The following is a 13,409-nucleotide window of genomic DNA, read 5'->3' as shown; positions in this document are numbered from 1 at the left end:
CACTCTGTGAGGTGAGTGGGGCTGAGAGACTTCAGAAAAGTGTGACTGGCCCAAGGTCACCCAGCAGCCGCATGTGGAGGAGCAGGGAATCGAACCCGGTTCACCAGATTACGAGTCCACCGCTCTTGAACCACTACACCACACTGGCTCTCAGTGTGGTGTAATGGAAAAAGTACCGTATTTTTTGCTCTATAAGACTCACTTTTTCCCTCCTAAAAAGTAAGGGGAAATGTGTGTGCGTCTTATGGAGCAAATGCAGGCTGCACAGCTATCACAAAAGCCAGAACAGCAAGAGGGATTACTGCTTTCACCGCACAGCGATCCCTCTTGCTGTTCTGGCTTCTGAGATTCCTATTCCCCCGCCCCCTCGTTTTCCTCCTCCAAAACTAGGAGCGTCTTATGCTCTGGTGAGTCTTATAGAGCGAAAAATACGGTAAATAAAGAAAAAAGAGGAAGAAAATAACACAAAGCCCTCTATCAGAGGGAGATCTTAATTAACCCGTGTCTCGCATAAAAAGGGGGTGGACGATCCCACCTCTCACCTGGGAGCGCCTTGTTCTTCTCCCATGCGTGTGTTTCTTGAATTCATTAATCTATGTAGAGTAACTTAGGAATCCAAACACATGGTCTACAAATGACAACATTTTGGAGGTCCCAAGTCGCAAGGTGGTTAGATTGGTCTCAACTAGGGCCAGGGCCTTTTCAGTACTGGCCCCGACTTGGTGGAACGCTCTGTCCCAAGAGACTAGGGATTTGACATCTTTCCGCAGGGCCTGCAAGACAGAGCTGTTCCGCCTGGCCTTTGGTTTGGACTCGGTCTGACCCTTATGTTTCCCTCCCCTTACGGTTTTGATCCATGGGCTACTTTTAAAATGAGGCTGAATTTTAAATTGCATTTTAACCTGTATTTTAAATTGGCCCCCCCCCATTATGTTTTTACTGTAATTTTACTAGTGTTAGCTGCCCTGAGCCCAGCTCTGGCCAGGGAGGGCAGGGTATAAATACAATCTATTATTATTGTTGTTGTTGTTGTTAGTTTTTTTAAAAAAAGGTTTTCTAGTCCTCATGGTTTCACAGAATCACAAAAATACGGAGGGAATGCCTGGAAGAACAGAACTGAGCAAAGAAAAGGTCTATGGGTGAGACCATCAGACCCGTCAACATCTGACTTCTGAATGGCAGTGGCTCTCTCTCTCTCTCTCTCTCTCTCTGCACCAGGGGCAGGTTCTCTTGGTGCGGAGCTGAGATTAGGGAAGGGAACTGGTGTGACAGAGACCCAGGCCCAGGCATGCAAAGAGTTAACGGGTAGCAGCGACTCACTTTCCTCCAATGACATCCATGGTGAACCTCAGGGCTTCCTGCACCGTCTCAGGCTGACCCTGAAAGGGGAAATGTCAGGTTCAAAACATATCCGTAATAAGCAGGTGGTCCGCAGGCAGAGATGGCGGGAGGCAGGATAAAGGTACACCAACAATTCCCAAAGTAGGCAGCATCAGCCACTGGGGGGATTCTCTAGGTAAAGGGACCCCTGACCATTAGGTCCAGTCGTGGCCGACTCTGGGGTTGTGGCGCTCATCTCACTTTACTGGCCGAGGGAACAGCTTCTGGGTCATGTGGCCAGCATGACTAAGCCACTTCCGGCAAACCAGAGCAGCGCACGGAAACGCCGTTTACCTTCCCACCGGAGTGGTACCTATTTATCTACTTGCACTTTGACGTGCTTTCGAACTGCTAGGTTGGCAGGAGCAGGGACCAAGCAACGGGAGCTCACCCCGTCTCAGGGATTCGAACCGCCGACCTTCTGATCGGCAAGTCCTAGGCTCTGTGGTTTAACCCACAGCACCACCCATGTCCCTTGGGGGGATTCTCTAGGGGGAAGCTAAGAGGCAAGGGGGGCAGCGGGGAGGGGGCGCAGCCATCGACAGCCCTCTCCTCCATCAATTGGTCCAATCCTCTTTTAAAGCCATCCAAGTTGGGGGCCATCACTGCCTCCACAGTTTAACTAAATAACCTTTCAAGCCACTTTCGGGAAGGGGGTAGGGAGAAAGGTGTACGTACCTTGGCCAGTTTGATGGCTTCATTGAGCTTGTCCAGAGCACTCTGGAAGTAGATGACCTGCAAAGGGGGCAGAGATTCAGACAACCAAAGTCCACTGTCAAACGGGCTATGCTTTCTATTAAAAGTAAGAAAACTGAGCCTTTCTCTCACACACGTTATAAGAATTTTAAGGTCTCAAACGTAGAATATTCATAAATGCACGCATATCTAAATACATGAACTGAATGTCTGAAATAGAATGGGAGAACAATCCCAAAGCCATTTTGATTCTCCCAATGACCTCAAATAGTCCACTGCAGTAAGGGAGGCAAATGGGGAATCCCTTCCCACTGCCTTTTTGCTTGCAAATCCTGTCTTCAACAACAACAACAACAACAACAATTTATTATTTGTACCCCACCCATCTGCCTGGGCTTCCCCAGCCACTCTGGGCGGCTTCCACAAAGACTAAGAATACACTAATAAGGACATATTTGTGTATGAATAGGCTAGACTGCCCAGGTAATGCAACCAGTGACCATTATCAGGTATCCTGGAAGACAGGATTTCTGCTAAAGACCGCCTCCCTTCTGTGATGTATGTATGATGTTTCAGGGGGGTGGTCTTGGGCTACAGGGTGGGCAATTTCAAAGGTCTATATAGGGGCTTGTGCACCACTGTTCAAGGTTCTCCTCCCTCCTGCGTGTGGTGAGTGGGGACCCTGTTGCAACAGTTTCTTGAATAAAGATCAGGCTTAGTAGCCGCTTTGCTTCTCAATATACTCAGCTTGGCCCCTGTTACTTTCTTCTACCAATAGGGAACCCACTTAAGAACTATACATGTAGTGGCGTAGCGTGGAGGGTGCAGGGGGGGCCGGCTGCACCGGGCGCAACATCTGGGGGGCGCGCGCTCGCACTCGCAGCTCTCTGCCCCTACCTGGCTCACTCACTCTCTCTCACTGCAGTGCTGGCTGTGCGAATCCGATCCGAGCCGCCGGGTCGCCGCCCACTGTGGAGGGGGGGTGCCAGGCGTGCGGTGTGGTGCGGAGAGAGAGCGAGGGACTATCTGGGGGAGGGACAGTGCAGCGGGGGGGGGGGTGTGTGTGCAAATTACTTGCCTTGCCCCGGGTTAGGGGGCGCAAATTACTTGCCTTGCCCCGGGTGCTGACAACCCACACTACGCCACTGTATATATGGGCTCTGGAATACCCCATAAGGCAGTCTTTCTTATAACACACACAAATTCCCTGCAGGTAGAGAACTTGCACGCGGGGAGTGCCATAACAGAGGGTCCTCTCATCACAAGAAGCCCCACTTGCAGCCTGAAGTCCATTCGCAGGGCTTCCGCCACACCTGCCATGTGTGAGGACTAGGGCCTTAGGTAGTCACAGACGTGGCGAGGGAACAGAAGAAGCTCCTTCTGGACTCATCCTGGCAAGGGCTTCAAAGGGAGGTCTGTGCCCGGGAGAGAAGGTTTGGCTTCCTCGCTGTGCCCTCTGCCTCCTCCCCTTGGCTCCTGGAGCCCATCTAAACCCATCTCCCAAAAACAGCTGTCCTTCAGTTATTGTAACATCAACAATCCAAGGGCAATGCTGAAGGTTTCGCTGCTTGGGGCAAGAGTACTGTTAGCCCAGAAACAGAAGCGAGAAGAAATTCTGACAATTCTGACGAAAGAAGAATGGCAGACGAAATTAATGGACTATGCAGAATTGGACAAAATGACAGGAAGAATTGGACAAAATGACGCTGGAAGAATGGCAGATGAAAGTTACCGACCACATGGAATTGGCAGAAATGACTGGCAGAATCAGAGACCAGGGAGAAGAGACGGTGAAGGAAGATTGGAGGAAATTTAAAGACTATCTACAGAAACATTATAAGATAATGAATGTTTGATGACACCAGATTGATTGTAAATGGTTATTAGTAAAAAAAGTGTATAGAAAAAAGATCTAACATTTTCAGATATAAGGAAATGCAATTATATATTATGTATTAAGACTATTATAAAATTAAAATATGACAGAGGGAAAGAATTTGCAGACAGAATATATGATCTGGAATACGGAGAAGGGAGGTCTGGGGAAGTCGGAGAAATAAGTTAATGCAAAGAATACAAGGAGACCAAAAAAAATTAAAAAATGACAGGAAGGATTCAAAACCTGCGGGACCAGAGATTTACAGAAGATTGGAAGAAGTATATGAATTATTTGAAGAGCAGCTGCAATCGACAAATTACACTAGTAGGACTACAAGAAGTTTTGTAAGGAGAAACATACGAAGTGTTATAAAGTAGAAAACGGTAGAAATATTGGTTACGAGTTTGAAATGTGATAGGGAAAATAAGAAATGCATACTAAGAGATTAGATTGGAAAATTTCCAGACAGGACTGATGGAAGTCAAAAAAATTGAGTAAGATGTAAAAGTATGTTTAACTACTGTTGAAAATGGTATGTTAAAACACACACACACACACACACACACACACACAGTGGTACCTCAGGTTAAGTACTTAATTCGTCCCGGAGTCCGTTCTTAACCTGAAACTGTTCTTAACCTCAAGCACCACTTTAGTTAATGGGGCCTCCTGCTGCCGCCATGCCGCCGGAGGATGATTTCTGTTCTCATCCTGAAGCAAAGTTCTTAATCCAAGGTAATATTTTTGGGTTAGCGGAGTCTGTAACCTGAAGCGTCTGTAACCTGAAACGTATGTAACCCGAGGTACCATTGTGTGTGTGTGTGTGTGTGTCTATCTATATCTATATCCAAGATGAAAAAAACCGCAAGACGAAGAGACTCGCGGAACGGATTCTTTTCGTCTTGCGAGGCACCACTGTATATGCCTGTATTACAAGGTTCAGCACCACGGACAGCGTAAAACCTGCCCAAGCCTCTCTACCCCTCACCTCTTGCAGAATCATGGAATTGTAGAATTGGAAGGCACCCCAAAGGACATCTAATCTAACCTCTTGCAATGCAGGGACACAGCTTAAAATCACTGACAGGTGGCCAGAGAACCTCTGTTTAAAGACCTCCAAAGAAGGAGAGCCCACCACTTTCCGAGGGAGCCTGTTCCACTGTCAAACGGCTCCTGCTGTCAATTCTTCCTAATATTGAGTCGAAATCTCCTTCCTCGTCATTTGAAACTGCTGGTTCCGGTCCCACTCTCTGGAGCAGCGGGAAACAAGCTTGCTCCATCGCCCACGTGACAGCCCTTCAGGTATTTGAAGATGGATATCTTTTCGCCTCTCATCAAGACAGCAAGCAGTCTGTGAGTTCTCCACCCACCCCAGAACTTTGGAAGCAAACAGGCTTACCCTCTCGCCGTACTTCTGCTGCTCCTCCGCCTGCTTACCCATGTGCAACTGAAAGACAGAGAGGAATCACAGTTATTGTAGCAGCCAGCCAGACACAGCACCCCTGGGTTAGTCCCAGGCACCACCTCACAATCTGGCATCACCTCCAAGATTGGAAGAAATTTAAAGATTATCTACAGAAATATTACAAAATTAATGAATGTTAGAATGATGCTGGACTGAGGTTAAGGGGCTTTTAGCAATAAGGTTATGTAAGAATGTGTAAAAATGGAATGTTAACAGGTAGAAGGTTAAAGAAATAATATATTAAGACTAAGACTAAGATAAAGGTAAAGAGGGAAAGGATTTGCTGAATAAATGAACTGACTTGGAATACAAAGAGGGGAGGTGTGGGGAGGTCCGAGAAACAAACAAATGTAAGATATGTTTTGAAAGATGGATTTGTTCTTAATTGCTCTTTATTTTTTGTATTTTCTGTGTATTTTTTTTGTATTTTTCTTTTTGTTTTTCCCCGTTATCTTTGTGAAAATCCTAATAAAATATGGTAAAAAAAAAAAACAACAATCTGGCATCGCCTCCATCCGTCCCACAAACCCTCATCCCTCGCGCAGGAAGCTGAAATCAAAAGCTCAACCCACACGCATAACCCCACAGACAGAAGGGGCTGGGAGGAACAGACAGGCGAGTTCTTCCCATAAAGAATCATTCCAATGCTCCCATCCCGGTGAGATGACAGAGCTAATAAGAGCCTTCAGGTTCCAACACAAACCAAAGGATAATAATAATAATAATAAATAAATTATTTGTACCCCGTGCATCTGGCTGGGCTTTTCCAGCCACTCTGGGCGGCTTCCAACAAAATATTAAAATACAATAATCTATTAAACATTAAAAGCTTCCCTAAACAGGGCTGCCTTCAGATGTCTTCTAAAAGTCTGGTAGTTGTTGTTCTCTTTGACATCTGATGGGAGGGCGTTCCACAGGGTGGGCGCCACTACCGAGAAGGCCCTCTGCCTGGTTCCCTGTAACTTGGCTTCTCACAGTGAGGGAACCGCTAGAAGGCCCTCAGCACTGGACCTCAGTGTCCGGGCAGAACGATGGGGGTGGAGACGCTCCTTCAGATATACTGGACCGAGGCCGTTTAGGGCTTTCAAGGTCAGCATCAACACTTTGTATTGTGCCCGGAAACGTACTGGGAGCCAATGTAGGTCTTTCAAGACCGGAGTTATGAGGTCTCAGCAGCTGCTCCCAGTCACCAGTTTAGCTGCCGCATTCTGGATTAGTTGTAGTTTCCGGGTCACCTTCAAAGGTAGCCCCACATAGAGCGCATTGCAGTAGTCCAAGCGACAGATAACCAGAGCATGCACCACTCTGGCAGAGCAGTCCGCAGGCAGATAGGGTATGTTTATTTTCCACCTCTCCATTTTGAATCTCTGGCCCCATATCTGCACAAATGTATTAATTAATTACCGTCGCTAGGTTCATAGCAGGGGCAATCAGAATAAGGGCCACTAACTGACGGCTGATTCAGGACTTTGAATTGTCCTCTTATATCAAACTTCCTTTTCTGCGTATACTGTAATGTTTTACTGTTGCTATGGCCATTGGCTAATGCAAATAAAGTTTTATCTTATCTTATCTAACCAAGGGATGCGGGTGGAGCTGTGGGTTAAACCACAGAGCCTAGGACTTGCCAATCAGAAGGTCAGCGGTTCAAATCCCCGTGACGGGGTGAGCTCCTGATGCTCGGTCCCTGCTCCTGCCAACCCAGCAGCTCGAAATCACACCAGTGCAAGTAGATAAATAGGTACCACTCCGGCGGGAAGGTAAACAGCGTTTCCATGCGCTGCTCTGTTTGCCAGAAGCGGCTTAGTCATGCTGGTTACGTGACCCGGAAGCTGTACGCCGGCTCCCTCGGCCAGTAAAGCGAGATGAGCACCATAACTCCAGAGTCGGCCACAACTGGACCTAATGCTCAGGGGTCCCTTTACCTTTACCTAACCAAAGGATGAAGTGTGGGGAGGTCATGTTGGGTGAAGCCCAGCTCACCGGAGCAGGGTCCGCCCGGGATACTCACATGGGCCACGGCAGCGAAATAGTAGATTTTCATCTGCACCAGCTTCTTCCAGTCCTTCTGAATTTTCCCCAGCAGAGAGGCTGTTTCAGAGTTCTCCAAAGCTCGACACGCTTCTTTGTAGTAATCCACCACCTTGGGAAGGGAATTTGGGAGGGCAAGAAAGGTTCTGAGTGACTGCTGCTTTAGATGCTGACAAATTTTCCCCACTGCAGGAGCCGAACCGACAGATGCGTACCACCAGAAAGGAGAACCCAGCGGAACATTTGGAAGAGTTTTCTAAAGGCAAGTGGACTCTCTTTCACTGGAGGTTTTAATGCAGAATTTGGACGGCCATCTGCCAGGGATTCTTGAGCTGGGATTCCTGCATTGAAAGGGGCTGGGCTAGATGGCCTTTGGGGATCTCTTCTTCTTTTTTTTCTTTCAGAAAGTGCTATCAGTTTATTTTTCACATACATTTTCAGCCAGCAGGAATAGTTTGCGCCTTAGCGGAATTTGGATACCCAGACTTTAAAAAATAGGCATTAAGTACATTTATTGCCAATGAGGCATTTGAGCACCCACCACAGAAGGATGGCATTCATGGCTTTTTCTCCAAAAGCATATACAAAGCTAGAGTAAATGACTGTACAAATCAAGACTATATTACATGGGGCAGAGCCTTTCAGTACGATTAGATTTAGTTAGTGTTTAAGCATACTGGTCCTATACAATCTCATTGTGGCCGTTAGAATCATCAATAGTTTAAAGAGACATCTTAAATACTTTCCCATACTATCTTCAACAGCAACTATCATCAAGGTCTTCCCATTTCATTTAGGTTTATACAAATCATAGAATCATAGAATCCTAGAGTTGGAAGAGACCACAAGGGCCATCGAGTCCAACCCCCTGCCAAGCAGGAAACACCATCAGAGCACTCCTGACATATGGTTGTCAAGCCTCTGCTTAAAGCCCTCCAAAGAAGGAGACTCCACCACACTCCTTGGCAGCAAATTCCACTGTCAAACAGCTCTTACTGTCAGGAAGTTCTTCCTAATGTTTAGGTGGAATCTTCTTTCTTGTAGTTTGGATCCATTGCTCCGTGTCCGCTTCTCTGGAGCAGCAGAAAACAACCTTTCTCCCTCCTCTAGGTGACATCCTTTTATATATTTGAACATGGCTATCATATCACCCCTTAACCTCCTCTTCTCCAGGCTAAACATGCCCAGCTCCCTTAGCCGTTCCTCATAAGGCATCGTTTCCAGGCCCTTGACCATTTTGGTTGCCCTCCTCTGGACACATTCCAGTTTGTCAGTGTCCTTCTTGAACTGTGGTGCCCAGAACTGGACACAGTACTCCAGGTGAGGTCTGACCAGAGCAGAATACAGTGGCACTATTACTTCCCAATCACAAGGGACAACAGTAGTCACTGAGGCAGAAAGGCAGCTTCGCTCTGAATACAAGTCTGGCATGTTCCATTTGAACAACGTAGTATATTACACAATATACCTTTGGGCCTTTGGGGATCTCTTCTAACCCTACAGCTCCATCGAGGAGGGAATGTGGGACAGCCCTGTCAAGCAAACCTAACTACACAACAAAAAATGCACCTGGCTGCTTTAGAGTTAGACCTCTAACTTGCCCCAGGCTCAGGGGGAGGCCACTTTTCAGGCACTAGTCACCCAAGTCCAAGGCTCCCCAAACCGCTCACCTGGGCGCTGATCCTGGCCACAAGGAAGCTCTTCCGGTTGTCTAGCATCGATTTCTCCAGAAGGCACTCCTGGGCCTGGCCCTTTAGACATGCAGGCGACGAAGAAATAAATAATAAGACTAAATTTTTATTTATACGCTGCCCTTCCCAGTTCAGAAAACCGGGCTCAGGGGAGGTAACAACAAATTTAAAACATTTAATTGATGCAACAAAAAACATCATAAAATACAGTATAAGGCGTGAATAAGTACAAATTCAAAAATCAGAAATCAATTTAGGGGGGGAATCCGTCCAATAAACATTAGATGATCACCAGGGCTAGTGGCTAAATTAGTCCTATTTGGGCCAGCGAGGAGACCAGGGGAGAATTAGCTGTGGGATCCCAGAGCGGGTAATCTTCATAAAAAGAGGAGAGGGAGGGAAGGAAGGAAGGGGAATAAAAGATCAGGCTAAGTTCAAATTGAAAGCCAGGCGGAATAGCTCTGTCTTACAGGCCCTGCGGAAGGAGGTTCAATCCTGCAGGGCCCTGGTCTCCTGGGACAGAGCATTCCACCAGGTCGGAGCCATCACTGAGAAGGCCCTGGCCCTGGTGGAGGATAACCTGACTTCCTTAGGGCCAGGGACCTCTAAACTATGGTTATTCATGGACCTTAAGGTCCTCTGCGGGGCATACAAGATGCTTTCAGTTACAGTGTTCTATAGCCTTGGACGGAAGGCTGCAGATAACCTCAAGAGAGCAGTCCACTGCAGATACTGTCACATGAGCGGAGATCACCTCTAGGAAGCACAGTTTAAAATCACGCAGCCTATTTACAACAATGAGTCGCTCTGCTCTGCCCTCTGCTTTGGAAATACAGGGAGGAGAGAGCTGTCTGTGGCCACTAGCCACGATGGCTCGGCTCTACACTCCAGAAACTGGAGACAGTAAGCGCTTCTGGGTACCAGTTAGTGGAAGCCACAGGAGGGGAGAGAGAGGGTCTTGTGTTCGAATCTTGCCTGCTGGTTTCCTATTAGGGCTTCTGGTTGGCCACTGCAAGTGGGCTAGTTGGCCCTTTGACTCTGCTTCTGTTCTCAGCACCTTCGCCAAGGGGCAGACCAGGCCAGAGGGACTTCCCCTCACCCCCCCCCCCCAGATCTTACCAGCATGAGGTTGATATTGAGGTTAAGGATCTGATGGCTCATGTCTACGCTGTAGGAATGAGGGAAGTGGTCCCGGAGGTAAGCAAACGCCCCTGCTGCACACTGGAAATGGGTGCAAGAGACCTTCATGCCCTGCAAGACAGAATGGGGGGTTTTTTTTGGGGGGGGGGAGAGAGTTGCATTTTCAACAAGCCCAGCTAGAAGACCCCCAAGGAAGATCAACCCAAACACACACAGACTGAATTTCTCTCTCTCTCAAAAAAAATTATATATACCGTTTGCTTGTAGAAAACTCTAAAGCGGTTTACAAAAAAGGTGAAACAACAGATTATCAGCAACAATAATTTAAAAGAAGCTGCACAACTGTAAGCTGACCCCCCCCCCAAAAAACGGGGCTTTTCCGCTTTGCAAAAGAAGCTGCACAACCGTGAGCTGATCCTCAAAAAATGGGGCTTTCCCCCTTTCCTCCTCTAAAAACTAGGTGCGTCTTATGGTCAGGTGCGTCTTACGGAGCAAAAAATACGGTACATAAATAAGCAAATAAATGCACTTCCATATGCAGCGGGCTCATAGGAAGCGACCCTGCTGACGATGGTGAGAATTTTAATTAAGCTCTTTAAAAAACTGGATTTTTTTAAAGCCCCAAAATACTAAGTGGAGGTGCCTTTGATGCTATTAACCTGGCGGGGAGGGGAACTGAAAGCCCAAAGCCTTACCTCCTCGGATACCCTTTTGTCCATTGCTCCGAGCATGGAATGCAACGCGCCTGGGGGAGGAGAGAGGGAAAGGGTGAGTGGCGGCATCGTCCAATAGGCAGCGGCTCCCCAGGCCGTCTCCCCCTGCCTACTACTACGGAGAGTATTATTCATTTGCACAGCCGAAAAGCCGTAACAGAGCAAGATACATCCCACAGAATAAAAACACTTTGCCCTGTTAACATGGTTATTGAAACTAGGCATTCTGCCCAATAAAAATTTGTTTCCCTGAAGAATTTAACTCAATGTTCCTCCTCAAAACTGTGGTCCAAAAGGCGAAAGAGGCCATCTTTCCAGTAATGTCAGGGAACCTGTCCCCCAATGAAAATTGACCAAGTACTCAGTTGCTCTGACGGTTGAGAGATTTAGCGTATTTTTTGCTCTATAAGACCCACTTTTCCCCTCCTAAAAAGTAAGGGGAAATGTGTGTGCGTCTTATGGAGCGAATGCAGGCTGCGCAGCTATCCCAGAAGCCAGAACAGCAAGAGTTTCTGAGTTTTTCCTTGTTTTCCTCCTCCAAAAACTAGGTGCATTTTGTGGTCTGGTGCCTCTTATAGAGCGAAAAATACAGTAAATCTTGGAACGAGGCTGCTCTCAAGCCCTTGCAGTCTGGGCCAAGGAGCTGGGAATAGAGACGCCCCTTTTCAGAACAGACTCCTTGGCTAATCATCCCCTTCAGGCAGACATGGCAAGAGGCAGCTGCTTCTTGTACCCTCCTCCCACCAGGCTATTCCCACTGCAGGGGATAAGCGAGATGACATGCCCACGATCTGCCGCAGCCAGGAAGAACAGGGCCTCTATTGTCTCCCAGAGCTACACAAAAAGCTCCCTAAAACCCAGCTCAGACTTTTCCCAGCAATAATAATAATAATAATTTATTTGTACCCCACCCATCTGGCTGGGTTTCCCCAGCCACTCTGGGCGGCTTCCACAGAGACCAAAAATACACTAAAATGTCACACATTAAAAACTTCTCTGAACAGGGCTGCCTTAAGATGTCTTCTGAATGTCAGGTAGTTGTTTATCGTTTTGACATCTGGTGGGAGGGCATTCCACAGGGCGGGCACCACCACCGAGAAGGCCCTCTGCCTGGTTCCCTGTAACTTGGCTTCTCGCAGGGAGGGAACCGCCAGAAGGCCCTCAGAGCTGGACCTCAGTGTCAGGGCAAAACGATGGGGGTGGAGACGCTCCTTCAGGTATACTGGGCCGAGGCCGTTTAGGGCTTTAAAGGTCAGCACCAACACTTTGAACTGTGCTCGGAAACGTGGCAAGGCCAGAAAAACACATGGGTGTCCAGCAGTGGCTGCTTCTAAATATTTTGGTGCCTCTCCCCACCCCTTTGAGATGAGAGTCTCAAAGTATCACCATTTACATTTCTAACCTGCCCAGTCCAGGAAGGTTTAATGCAGGGAACAAGACAAAACGCAAAAACATGCGAAGATACTCATTGAAGCAGCGTTTGCCAACCTTGCACCTGTTGGGATACTGCCAGAAAGACAGGCAGGCCCCCAGCTGGCTCCAGCCACCAGCCGGCAGCCCATCTCTCTTGGAACAGCATCAAACAGTGACACGAGCCTCAGATACATTTAGAGACTCGTACACGCTCTGTCAACAGAGTGTGTCAATCACCTCACAGCAGAAGAGGCAGACAGAGAGATGTGCAAGCATAATGTACAACATTTTATTCAGCACAGTTCCGGAACAAACATATCTGCTTCCCTTCGTCTCCAGCAAAACAGCAGTAACACAAAAGCTATACACAAACGGAAGTTCCCAGCGAGTGCTGGAAGTAAACAGGCATGTGACACAGAACAGCCTGCTCCCTTTTAAGGTGGAACGGAACTATATCCTAACAGCGCCCTCCAGATCTTATGGGCCACGACTTCCAAGGGTGGCTGGGGCTGAGGGGAGCTGCGGTCGAAAACGTCTGGAAAGCACCAGATTGGGAAAAGGCTGCTTTGAAGTCTCCTTGGTTGCAGACAGGGCAGAGCAAAGCAGCCAGTCTTCCAGGAAGCAATGCAACGTGGACCGTCAAAGCAGGAGGCTCAGGCAGTAGGAAAGCACTGGTGCATCTGTGGGTTCTGAAGGTCATGTTTTTTTAGCCTGCGCTACTCTTCAACCTAGGGACGCTGGTGGCGCTGTGGGTAAAAGCCTCAGCGCCTAGGGCTTGCCGATTGAAAGGTCGGCGGTTCGAATCCCCGCGGCGGGGTGCGCTCCCGTTGCTCGGTCCCAGCGCCTGCCAACCTAGCAGTTCGAAAGCACCCCTGGGTGCAAGTAGATAAATAGGGACCGCTTACTAGCGGGAAGGTAAACGGCGTTTCCATGTGCGGCTCTGGCTTGCCAGAGCAGCGATGTCACGCTGGCCACGTGACCCGGAAGTGTCTCCAGACAGC

The 13,409-nt window shown here is 48.1% G+C and overlaps 1 protein-coding gene across 1 annotated transcript in view; it reads right to left on the bottom strand.

Annotated features, from left to right (window-relative positions):
- PTPN23 (protein tyrosine phosphatase non-receptor type 23) overlaps positions 1–13,409 on the bottom strand; it is a 60,500-nt gene that overhangs the window by 34,368 nt on the left and 12,723 nt on the right. The window contains exons 5-11 of the mRNA XM_083406046.1: positions 10,978–11,027; positions 10,262–10,393; positions 9,122–9,202; positions 7,432–7,563; positions 5,355–5,402; positions 2,059–2,115; positions 1,321–1,379 (exon numbers count right to left, since the gene is read on the bottom strand). Of these exons, the coding sequence (XP_083262172.1) occupies positions 1,321–1,379; positions 2,059–2,115; positions 5,355–5,402; positions 7,432–7,563; positions 9,122–9,202; positions 10,262–10,393; positions 10,978–11,027 (559 nt within the window). The remainder of the gene's footprint in view (positions 1–1,320; positions 1,380–2,058; positions 2,116–5,354; positions 5,403–7,431; positions 7,564–9,121; positions 9,203–10,261; positions 10,394–10,977; positions 11,028–13,409) is intronic.

Source organism: Podarcis tiliguerta (genome assembly GCF_965153285.1).
Source record: "Podarcis tiliguerta genome assembly, chromosome: 12".
NCBI classification, from domain to species: Eukaryota; Metazoa; Chordata; class Lepidosauria; order Squamata; family Lacertidae; genus Podarcis; species Podarcis tiliguerta.
This window is presented reverse-complemented; position numbering and strand designations above follow the sequence as displayed.